Source organism: Pteronotus mesoamericanus, unplaced genomic scaffold, assembly GCF_021234165.1.
Source record: "Pteronotus mesoamericanus isolate MK-2021 breed Mesoamerican mustached bat unplaced genomic scaffold, CSHL_Meso_final contig_78, whole genome shotgun sequence".
NCBI lineage: Eukaryota > Metazoa > Chordata > Mammalia > Chiroptera > Mormoopidae > Pteronotus > Pteronotus mesoamericanus.
The window spans coordinates 4,723,197-4,735,323 of record NW_026555258.1 but is presented as its reverse complement, the minus strand read 5'-3'; the positions used below and the strand labels follow the sequence as shown (position 1 = coordinate 4,735,323).

General features: G+C 42.7%; 1 protein-coding gene across 1 annotated transcript in view; it reads left to right on the top strand.

The window, feature by feature from the left end:
- The first annotated feature begins 1,881 nt into the window (after positions 1-1,881).
- Positions 1,882-12,127, top strand: part of GPR107 (G protein-coupled receptor 107) — a 57,636-nt gene continuing 47,390 nt past the window's right edge. The window contains exon 1 of the mRNA XM_054584227.1: positions 1,882-2,053. Within this exon, the coding sequence (XP_054440202.1) occupies positions 1,913-2,053 (141 nt within the window). The 5' untranslated portion in view covers positions 1,882-1,912. The remainder of the gene's footprint in view (positions 2,054-12,127) is intronic.

Sequence of the window (12,127 nt, the reverse complement as noted above, 5' to 3'; positions counted from 1 at the left end):
TGAGATGACAATTCTGTTCAAAGATATAAGATTACATATTAGTAACATATAGTCAAAGATCTGAGGTTGGAGAAAGAAGGGATATTCTTCACCACCTAGTAAACATTGTCTTTCTGTCTTCCTGGAGCCACTCTTTGTCCTTGCAGAGGGTGTCACAGGACTGGTATATTAACTGTGTTTTTTTTAATGTGGCTTTAAAAAAATTTTTTAAAAATTTATTTACTTAGAGAGAGAGGGAGGAAGAGAGGGAGAGAAACATCGCGTGTAGGAGATCCATCGATCACTTGCCTCTTGCATGCCCACATCAGGGGAACCTGGTCCACAACCCAGGCATGTGCCCTGACTGGGAATTGAACCTGTACCTTTCGTTTCACAGGCCAGTGCTCAATCCACTGAGACACACTAGTCAAGGCTTGCTGCTGCTGCTTCTTTTTTAATTCAAGGGAAGAATTAATTGATTCACGACTTTTACTAAGATTGCACACAGCTAAAAAAATCTAGGATCCTCCCTTTCTTCCGCTCTCCACCCCTATTCTGTATTTTCCCAATGACTTTTTTAACCTGAATGAAGCACTTGAACTCCGTTAAAATATACCACCACAATTTCAGTTTCTAGTTCGTTAAAAACTTTAAGAATCTGATTCTGTCATAAAATACACTCATACACTAACAGTCACCTAATATTGGAATTTCTGGTGGTTTTTCTTTTCTCCTCTTTAGCTTCAATGACTTCACACAAAGAGCATGCCTTGCTTGAGTGGCAAGCTGAAAAAACCCCTTTTTTTTCACTTTTTTCCTTGTTTATTTTTTGAAAAAAAATCTAAAAACTAAATAAACCTGTCTAGTTTATTGGCAACTTTAAAAAGCATGCTCTTCTATAACTCCTTAATGAAAACGGTGAGAGGAGGAGACCAACTACTGAATCCTTTCCATTAAAGATCTCGCGTAGCCTTGCGTTAGACACACTGAGCTCTGCTGGTTACAGCCCTCATCAGAGCAGGTCTGCTCCCCAGGTCAGGGCACGTACAAGAATTAACCAATGGATGCATGAGATGTTTCTCTTTCTCTTCCTTCCTTCCTCTCTAAAATCAATAAATAAAATTTAAAAAAATTCCCCATAAATTCCACAGATGAGAAGAAAAAACGTCGACACTCTGACTCTAGTGGTCGGATGAAATAGCATGAGGCAATATAACACAGTAGTTGAAAGATGCCATGCGGTTCCCAGCTTAACCTGGAACAACTGACTTAAGTTTCTCAGAGCCTGAGTTTGCTTACCTGTGAAGTGGGGATACCACCACCTACCTCCTACCTCATTAGATTGTTTTAGGGATTAAGTGCAATAATGCATACAAAAGCTCTAACCAAGTGCGTAGTAATGGCTTAATAAATCGTATTACCGCAACGATTTCGTTTGAAATTTGTGTGTAGTGTCTCAATAAGTAAATAAAGGGACCTATGACAAGCCAGAACTTGCTATATTCCACCGAGTCGACGCTGCTCATATAATCGATTCAATCAACCGCCAGGCAGGGCGCCGTAGCCGGTTGTGAGATATCCCCACCCTTGAAAGCGCCGGGGTCCCTCCCGCGGTCGGGGTCTCGCAGGCCCAACGTCGCTTTCCTAGCTCCGCGCGTTGTAGGTGTGGTCCGCACTGTTTCCGTGACAGCAGCCACAGAGTTCCCCGGCCTGGGGGTTCCACCTCTCCTGGTTAAACCGAATGTCCGCACAGAGGATGCCGAACAAACAGCCCCTTGGCCACATTCCCAGCTACTCATTCGAGGAGAACAGCCACAGACACTGCGCCGTTAGCCCCGCGAGCCCGCGCCTCCGTGCCCTTCCGGCGGCCGCTGCCCTTTACACCCGGAAGTAGCTATAGAGAGAGGAAGCAGCTGGTGATGCTGGAACAAACATGGCCGCCCCGGAGCCCGTCGGCCCCTCGGGCTCCAGCTGTCCTCGGCGGGTCGCGGGCTTCTGGTTTCTTTCGCTACTAGGACTGCTGCAGCTACTGGCGGAGCCCGGCCTGGGCCGCGTTCACCACCTGGCGCTCAAGGTAAGGCCGCTAGGCCCCGGCGCGGCTGGGGGGCGGAGGCCGAGGCCGCTCCCTTGGGGCTGGACGCAACTTTGGCCCGGGGTAGGAGATGCTCTGAACGATTGCCCCCCACCCTTGCCGCCGGGAGCGGCCTCTCTGAGATAGGGGTCTGTTGGGAACTGTAGGAGTGGTGGGGGTCCTCGCGCCGTCTGGAAGGGATAGCAAGATTCAAGCTGACAGAGGGAAGGGGCAGAACTGCGGCGAAACTCCTGAGGACTCGGCAGGCCGCGCTTGCAATCCCTGCTGGCTTCCCCAGGTCCCTCGCTGACAGCAGCCTGCTCCTCTTCCTCCCTTGTCAGCTTCAACTTTTGTCCCCGACTTTAGCTGTCCGCGGTCTCCTCTCTTCCGTCCCCTTGTGCCTGGCGATTTGAAGATAACGTGAAATCTTAGCTTTAGTTTCCGGGTTCCGCTTAGGGAGCGCTCTGGAGTGATCTAAGGAAGGATCTCCGGGGGAAATTGCAAGTTTCGCTTCAGATACATGGCCGAGCATTAAAAATGTGTATCTACTGCGAGGGCCTTTTCATCCCTCGCTCTTGTCATTGCCTATCTAGGGAAGAGATTTATGAAAGTCCTAGAATGATCCTTTGGACCTAGCTTTGTAACTCACAACTAAAAGTCATCCAAAGCTAAAGCAGGCCGTTCAGCAGGTTAATGTATCTGGAGAATAGAAGAATAAATCGTTATGACTCAAATACTTGTACATGATTTTCATAATATGCAATTTTCTAAGAAGTTACGGGATTGTAGAAAGTTTGTCTTATTAAAACTCTAACAAACCCCGAGGCATTATTTTTGGGGAACGTAGAGTTTAAAGAATGCAGAATCCACTAAAAAGCTTGGCCAGACCCATACACCATACTTTTGGGTTTGCAAATAAAAATTATTTTGATTAAAATGGTTCTCAACTGCAGGGAGCTAGGTGAGTCTTGATTCCTTTTGAGAATCTGCTAAAAGCTATAGAACCCCTCCCCAGAAAAGTGCAAGTAAAAGCATAGACAAAACTTGCATGGAATTTCTAGGGCTTTATAATCCTGCTGAAGCTTTTCCGTAGGCCCCATCCCCCAAGCTTATGACTCCCAAGTTCAGAACACCTAATCTTCAAAATTCTTTAATTTTATAGTTTAGGATCCCAAGGCTTAGATCAAATAATAGAACTGAGGTCAAATAGTTTAAATATTAGAGACAAAGCCAATAATAGGACACACTGGATCACGTCTCTTGGCTTCTAATACAGTACTCTTTGTATTGTACATTTCTAGAATTAAAATATCATGTGGTATCACTAGGTAAATATTGACAATTGGTATATGTAGATTGAAAGAATACACTAATCTTAGTGATAGAAGCAAACTGAATGGTACAGTTCTGGTGATTGATTTCTCCCTATTGTGCCACGTTACTTAATGTTTTTAATCTTCGTAACATGTTTCTTAAGTACTCTTAAAGTAAATTCTAACTTCTTGCTCAAGCAAATGAAAATCACCTGAGTAGAGCCTATATGAATCATCAACATTTTATTGCCTTGCTTTGCTTGAGACTGAAAGAAATAGGAGACTTGATCAAGTTATAGACCCAGACTGGCAAGAATAACATGTAGAGAGGTCACTGAGTACCAGAAATATGCATTGATCTTTGAAAAAAACTTTTTATCATAGAGAATTTCAAACATATAACCAATTAGACTCGTATAATGAACTCCTATGTAACTGTCACCGAGCCTCAATAACTGTTAATCAGTGGCTAATTCTGCCCCAGCCATACACACATCACTGCTTGCTTTACATTTCTTTTATGTAATTTTTAAAAACATTATTTACTTTTAGAGAGAGGGAAAGGGAGGGAGAGAAACATCAGTGTGTGAGAGACACACGGTTGTCCCTTGCTTGCCTCTAGCTGGGGACCTGGCCTGCAACCCAGGTGTGTGCCCTGACTGGGGATCTAACCTGCGACCTCTCAGTTCACAGGCCGGCGCTCAATCCCCTGAGCCACACCAGCCAGGGCAGCATTTATTTTTTTTTAAATGAGAAGCAAGTTCTTTCATTTCTTTTCTTATTCCACTATTTTTCTGATTTTCTCAGTCTTCTTAAATTCCTTCTCTTTTGATGTTCCTGTAGATTCCTTACTTTTTTTTAAAAAAAAAATTCTATTTATTTTTTAGAGAGGGAGAATGGGAGGGAGAGAAACGTCTATTGGTTGCCTCTCGCATGCCCCCAACTGGGGAACCTGGCCTGCAACCCAGGCATGTGCTCTGCCTGGCGACCTTTTGGTTCACAAGTCAGCACTCAGTCCATTGAGCCACACCAGCCAGGGCAGATTCCTTACCTTTTAAAAATAACTATATTGAGGTATATTTTGCATACCATAAAATTTGCCTATTTTAAGTGTGCAGTTCAGTGATTGTTAGTAAATGTACTGACCTGTGCCACTATCACCGCACTCCAACCATAAAACATTTCCATCGCCCGTAAGTGACCCTTTGTGGCCCGCTTTACATTTATTCCCACCCCAGCCTCAGGCAACCACTAATCTACTTTCTTTCTCTATAGATTTGCCCTCTCTGGATATTTCATATAAATGGAATCAAAGTATGTGGTCTTTTTGTGTCTGGCTTCTCTTTACGTATGTCTTTGAGGTTCATCCATGTTGTATCGTGTATTAGTAATTGATTCCTTTTAATGGCTAAATACTATTCCATTGTATGGAGATACTGCATTTTGCTTAGCCCTTCACCAGCTGACGGACATTTGGGTTTCCATTTTTGGTCATTGTGAATGATGCTGCTACCAATGTCCATGTGAAAGTCTTTGTGGGGACATATGTTTTCATTTTGTGGGGGTGCTTCCTAGGAGTGGAGCGGAATTGCTGGGTTTTATAGTGGGTTTATATTTATTTATTTTTTTTAGGTATAATTGATATACAATGTTATATTGGTTTTAGATGTACAACATAGTGATTTGACATTTGTATACATTGCAAAATGGTCACCACAGTAACTCTAGTTACCATCTGTAACCATACAAAGGTAATATTTCCTATGCTGTACAATACATCTGATTTTTTTATTGTATAACTGGAAGTTCATATTAATTCCCTCGTTCCACCATTCTCCCACCACCCTACCACTCCTCACTCTACCTCAGGCAACCACCACTCTGTATCTGTGAGTCTGGGTTTTTGTTTGTTTGTTTTGCTTTTCTATATACTTAACTTTTTAAGAAACTGCTACTACTTTCCAAAGTGACTATGCCATTTTACATTTCCCCTTTTCCCCCAGCAATTTATGAAGGTTCCCCCCTCTTTTTTTTATCCTCACCCAAGGATATGTTTATTGATTTGAGAAAGGGGAAGGGGAGGGGGGGGAGAGAGGGGAGAAACATCCATCAGCTGCCTCTTATACGAACTCTGGATTAGGGGACCAAACCTGCAACCTAGGTGTGTTCTCTGGCTGGGAATGGAACCCGAGGCCTTTCAGTTTATGGGAGGATATGCGAGCCAACCGAGCCACACCCACCAGGGCCCTTTTTTTTTTTTTTTTTTTTTTTTTTTTTTTTGAGAAAGAGAGGAGTAGGGCGGGAGAGAAACATCAGTGGATTGCCTCCAGTATGTGCCCCGGTCTGGAGATCAAACCTGCACCCTAGGTATGTGCCCTGACTGGGAGTTGGTAATCCCACAGCCTTGTGGTGTACCAGGTAATGTGCCAGCCAACCGAGCCGCCCAGCCAGGGCTGAAGGTCCCCCTTTCTGTACATTGTGCTGCCATGCCCAGGGACTCTGGGAGCACAAGGAGTCCTGTCTCTTTAGGAGAGGAGAAGACAAGGAAGATTTCCTATGAGAGGTAACATCTGGGTTCAAGCTTAAAGAAAGAGTTTACTTATTGGGAAAGGAATCAGCCAAGAGAAGCATACGGAAAGAGTAGAATAGTCCATTAAAGGGGACGGCCTAAGCGTAGTGGCAAGAAATCGTCCATTGTGCCTGATGTTGATGGATAAAGACTGAAGTGCAGCCCTGGCTGGGTAGCTCCGTTGGTTAGGTTAGAGCATCGTCCCCATACACCAAGGTTGCAGGGTCCATCCCCAGTCAGGGCACATACTAGAATCAACCAAGGAATGCATAAATGAGTGGAACAGTAAATCAGCATTTCTCTCTCCTCCCCTCCCTCTGTCTCTTGCTCCCCACTCCCCCCCTGCCACTCTCTCCAAAATCAATAAATAAAAAGGGTGAAGTACAGAGCAGGGGTGTGTAGAGGTAGGCCTTTATGACATGTGGAGGCATATGGATCCCTGTCTTCCAGCTTTGGGTAGCCCTGCATTTTTGTTTTGTTTTTAAAGATTTTATTTATTTTTAGAAAGAGAGAGAAACATCAATGTGTAGGAGATACATCAGTTGGTTGCCTTTCACAAGTGCCCAACTGGGGACCTGGCCCGCAACCCAGGCATGTACCCTGGCTGGGAATCAAACCGGCAACCCTTTGGCTCACAGGCCAGCACTCAGATCCACTGAGCTACACCAGCCAGGGCAGCCCTGAAATTTTTAGGCTGGGAGTGACTAAATAAGATTTGCATTTAAAATTTGGTCTTTTTTTAATTGATTTTTTAAAAATTTATTGATTTTACTTTTATTTTTTTAATTCTCACCCAAGGATATGTCTGTTGATTTTAGAGTGAGAGGAATGAGGGCGGGGGGTGGCGGGGGGACAGGTAACAAGAGAGAGAAACGCCGGTCTGTTGCCTCCCGTATTCACCCCTACCGGGGAATTGAACCTGCAACCTAGGTATGTGCTCCGACCAGGAATCGAAGCTGTAACCTTTTGGCATACAGGACAGCGCTCAACCAACTGAGCCATCCAGCCAGGTATTTATTGATTTTAGAGAGAAGGGGGGAAGGGAGAGAGAGAGAAACATCAATTTGTTGTTCCACTTATTTATGCATTTATTTGTTGATTTTTTAAAAAGATTTTAAACCGAAATGGGGACTTGCCCCACAACCCAGGCATGTGCCCTGACTGGGAATCCAACCAATGACCTTTTGGTTGACAAGCTGGCACTCAGTCCACTGAGCCACCCCAGCCGGGGCAGATTTGCATTTTAGATAGATAGATTCCTCCGGGAGCTGGATTGGAGAGCAAGACTGGAAGCAAGGGACCAGCCAGGTTATAGACATATATTCTAGGTGTGAGATCAGGGACTAAAGTTGAGTAATGGGGAGGAGGGAGAAGAGAGGACAGACCCCTGAGCTATTTAGAGGGTACTTGAGGGGCACATGCAGGGGCGAGGGAGGAGGTGACGTCTAGGTTGCTGGCAGAGGTTATGAAGGGCGTTGTTGGTGCCTGTACCTTATAGACCATAGGAGGAGAGGAACAGGAGCAGGATGAGTTCTTACTGCTACTGTGACTAAGGAGTTGGAAAGCGAACAAGAGCAAGATGCATATTTATCCTCAGATTGTAAACATGTGTTCCCACCCTCCCACTCACATTCGCGCTGGAAGGATTAAGTTGGGGGTATGATTATCTGCCATATTTTGCAGCATGAGAAGGGCAGTTCCTATGTAGTGATCCGTTAGCATAGCTGAATTACTCCTTTTTCTCATATTAAACCAACAGAGTGAGCCATTGTAGTGGGGCTCCAGCACATGCTGCTTTTTAGTTAATCGGTGTGGCCAAAAGGCAGCCGGCTTCCTTTTTGTGTGGACCTAGTTAATGTGAACATATAGACTGGTCTGGGTCGTCTTTATTATTCTACCTTTTTGTATGTACTTTCATGCACCAAAGTGGGATAGTCCATTGACTTGGAAGGTTATTTTAACAGCAGTACCTGGTCACTTGAACAAGAAAGACTCCTAACCTCAGTATACATTTTAAATAATCTTTTATTGACATTTTAAGGTTTCATCTCTTGTAAGTATGAACATCTATTAAACATCTATTCTTTGGCATTTATCTATAAACATGTCTTTTTTTTTTTTTTAGTGACTACTATTTGATGGCATATATGCCAATTTGTTTTCTTCTGAGAATACTAGGATAGAATAATCAAATACTTGATTGTTGGGGTTTCTTAATAAAATAGTCCTGGAAAATTCCTATCATTGTTTTATCTTTTTTCTACTTCTATTGCCCTTCCCCTTCCCCTTCCACTGTTGCCACTGTTCCAGATTTTTGCTTTGTTTTTCTCTCTCCTTAATGCAGGATAGTAAACACGTGGGTTATTCTTTTTTTTAACTAATAGGAAAAATGTTGGGGTCAAGAAATGTTGTCTGGACTATACAGTAGGTTTTCTTTTCCTTCATTTCTTTAGTTGAAGAATGAAAATAGATATATGTGGACCAGGTAATTAAGCCCTGGAACACTTCAGCGTAAATGATTAAGATGATGGATATATGTACTGTGTTAACTAGTGTCCCCCCCAAGATTAATATCCACTTAGAACCTCAGAATGTGGCCTTATTTGGAACCTGGGCTTGCCGATGTAAGTAGTTAAGGTTGGGCCCTACTGGATTAGGATGGGCCCTAATTCCAATACAGCCATTGTCCTTCTAAGACGAGGAGACATGCACAGAGGGAGGGGGGCCGTGCGGAGACAGAAGCAGAGATTGGCGTGGTACAACTGCGAACCAGGGACACTGGAGACCGCCAGTAACCGCTGGAAGCTCAACAGAGGCAACGAGGGGTTTTTTCCCTGGAGCCTTTGGGGAAGAACGGCACGCCTGCACTTTGGGACCTCCAGCCCCCAGAACTGTGAGAGCCCAGCTTCCTGTTGTTTTAAAGCCATGCAGCCCGTGGATACTTGTTACAGCAGCTATCGGGAACTAATGCAACTTAGAATAAACTGCACTTCCAAGCTCTGCCTTCATAGCAATGTGGTATTACTTTTGAACAGTAACTTTTAGAAACCACCCTCAGCAATGCAGTGATGTTTGCGAGTAGATAAATCAGATCTCTGTGGAAATACTCTAGAATCTCTGCCAGTCCCTTAGGATTCACCTGATCGTGTTGGCCATACGTGAAGCGGCTGTTGCCTTTTAACTTCAGATTTTTCTCTGAGCTAGAAATTGTAGGAAAACTCATTTCAGTGAGAATTAACTTCTCAGTGTGTATACGTTCTTAAATGCTGATAAAGCATCTGTGGTGCCAAACATAGAGCTGTGTGCAAGAGAAAAATGGAGACGCTGAGAAGAAAGTTACATTCATAATTAAGGCCTGAAACTACATTTTAAGTAAACCTCTTTGGGTACAATTTTGTTTTAGAATTTTGACAATCTTAAAATTTTAATTTTACAAAATAGTTTATTGAAAATAAGACAAAACTTTCAGAATAACCTGCCGGTGCTTTATTTTTTCTAACGTGATTCTCTATGATAAATCAAATGTACATTAATTCAGATTTCATCATTATCATCAGACAAATACTTATTTCCTTGTTTGGATTAGTACTTTGGAGATTATAATTATGTTAGGGCCAGTGGTGTTTCCACTGATCTCAGGTAATAGAAGCCTGCTTAGGAAAGCCAGGAAAAACTGCAAGTTTTTACAACCAACCATATAAATATGTACCTGTGAACAGCCCTATATTTTATGTTCCTGTAACCTTGACTTCTCATGGATGAATAATCTTGTTTATTTAACTTGATAGCAGTTTACTGTCATTTGAAATATAGCATGTTATTATGGTTATGTTTTTGTAAAAAGCCTTTATCAGATACACATTGAACTATTAATAGATGAAAAATAGGATATTTGGGATTTTCTCTAAACTCTTGAGATTGTGGCTGGGGAGGAGTTTAAAGGAACAAAATTGACCACAAATTGATGGTTTGAAATTGGCCTATAATAAAAAATTTTTAAACAAACTAAAGATATGCCATTTATTTGGTTGTAAAAGTAAGTGTAAGGTGATTAAGACCACAGGTTTGGGGGTTAAACAAACTCACGTTAGGATACTGGCTCTGCTACCTGCTAACAGTATGATTTTAAGCAAGTTTTATCACTCTGAGCCTCTGTTTCTTCATCTCTAAAATGGGCATAACAACACCTGCCTCAGAGTGTTGTAAGAATGAACGGCGACAAATAGAACAAATGCCGGCAACCTCTGAGCTTGTGGAGAACCAGACAGATGTTACTGCTGTGCAGTGGGTGGAAACGATAGGGCGATCATTGAAAAGGTCATGACATACTCATTGCTTGTGTCTAATACTGTCCTCCTCACCCTGCTTTGGCAACTCCTCTTCGCCTGTGTCTCCTTTTGCCTTGTCTGCCATCAAGAGACTGAGAGTGCCCCTTCTAGGAGAGACACTCACATCTGGAGGGACAGATGTGAGTGCGGACATTTCTGTCTCGCCCACGCCCACCCCATCCCATTGCTGGCTGAAGCTCTCTTGGGGTGGACGGCGTCTGCCCCAGAGTGCCCGGATCTCTGGCTTCCCCAAGGCGGGAGGAGAGCGGGTCTTGTTCCTGGACAGTTAGGACTGGCTGTTGGAGGTCTTTCTCTGGGACCGAGTATTTTTCATTCTTTGGGCCTCAGCCGTTGGCATTTTGTAAATACTGATTTGTTTACATTGAATTGAATCAAACAAAGTGAATGAATAATTAGAATGTATGACCTTGCTGATTCATTTTAGTTGTAAGGTCTCTGTGCCTGTGATTTGTATAGTGAGATATGATATACTGGGGGGGGCAAAAGTAGGTCGACAGTTGTTCATCTGAAAACTACAATAATTAACAAATAATATAAGGAAAAACTTTCTTACAATAATAATACAAGAATAAACCGCATATCTGAAACTTTGTACCCTTTTCAAAATGAGATTTTTATTTATTTATTTATTTTTAGAGAGGGAAGGGAGGGAGAAAGAGAGGGAGAGAAACATCGACGTGGGAAGGAAATACCAGTCAGTTGCCTCTGACACTGAGCCCCACCAGCCAGGGCTGAAGCTTTGTACCCTTTGCCCAACGCCTCTCCATTTTCCTCCCTCATCCTCTCCCCCTCCTGCCCTTGATAACCACCGTTCTGTTCTCTGCTTCTAAGAATTCGACATTTTTACGTTCCACGTGTAAGTCAGAGCATGCAGTATTTACCTTTCTGTGTCTGGCTCGTTTCACTTAACATAATGTCTTACAGTTTCATCCATGTTGTCACAAATGGTAAGGTCTCCTCTTTAAGGCTGAATAATCCAGTGTGTGTGTGTGTGTGTGTGTGTGTGTGTGTGTGTGTGACTTTATTCATCCCTTGACAACCACCTAGGTTGTTTTCGTGTCTTGGCTGTAGTGAATAATGCTGCAGTGAACATGACATTGCAGCTATCTTTTTGAGATAGTGATTTTATTTCCTTTGGATGTATGCCAAGAAGTGGGATTTCTCGATCATATGGTAGTTCTATTTTTAATTTTTTGAGGAACCTACATACTGTTTTTTATAACAGCTGTTCCAATTTACATTCCCATCAACAGTATGTAAGGGTTCCCTTTCTCCACATTCTCATAAGTGTTGCTTTTTGACTTTTTGATAATAGCCATTCTAACAGGTGTGAGGTGCCTTTTCTTCATGATTAGTGATGTTCAACATCTTTTCACATACGTGCAGGTCATTTATGTCTTTTGAGAAATGTCTATTCAGATCCTTTTTCCATTTTTAAGTCAGGTTGTTTGTTTTCTTGCTATTGAGTTGTATGAGTTCCTTCTGTGTTTTGGATATTAACCTCTTATCAGATAAATGGTTTGCAAACATGTTTTCTCATTCCATAGGTTGTCTCTTCACTGCGTTGTTTCCTTTGCCGTACAGAAGCTTTTCAGTTTGATGCAATCCCATTTTTAGAAAATGTTTGCTTTTTTCTGTCCAAAAAAAATCATTTCTTGGGCCAACATCAAGAAGCTTTTTCAACTAGTTTTACCCTTTCAGATCTTATGTTTAAATCTTTAACCCATCTTCAGTTGACTTTGGTGTATGGTATAAGATAAGGGTCAGTTTCATTGCATACATGTGGGTATCCAGTTTTCTTAACACCACTTACTGAAGAGACTGTTCTTTCCTCATTGCGTGTTCT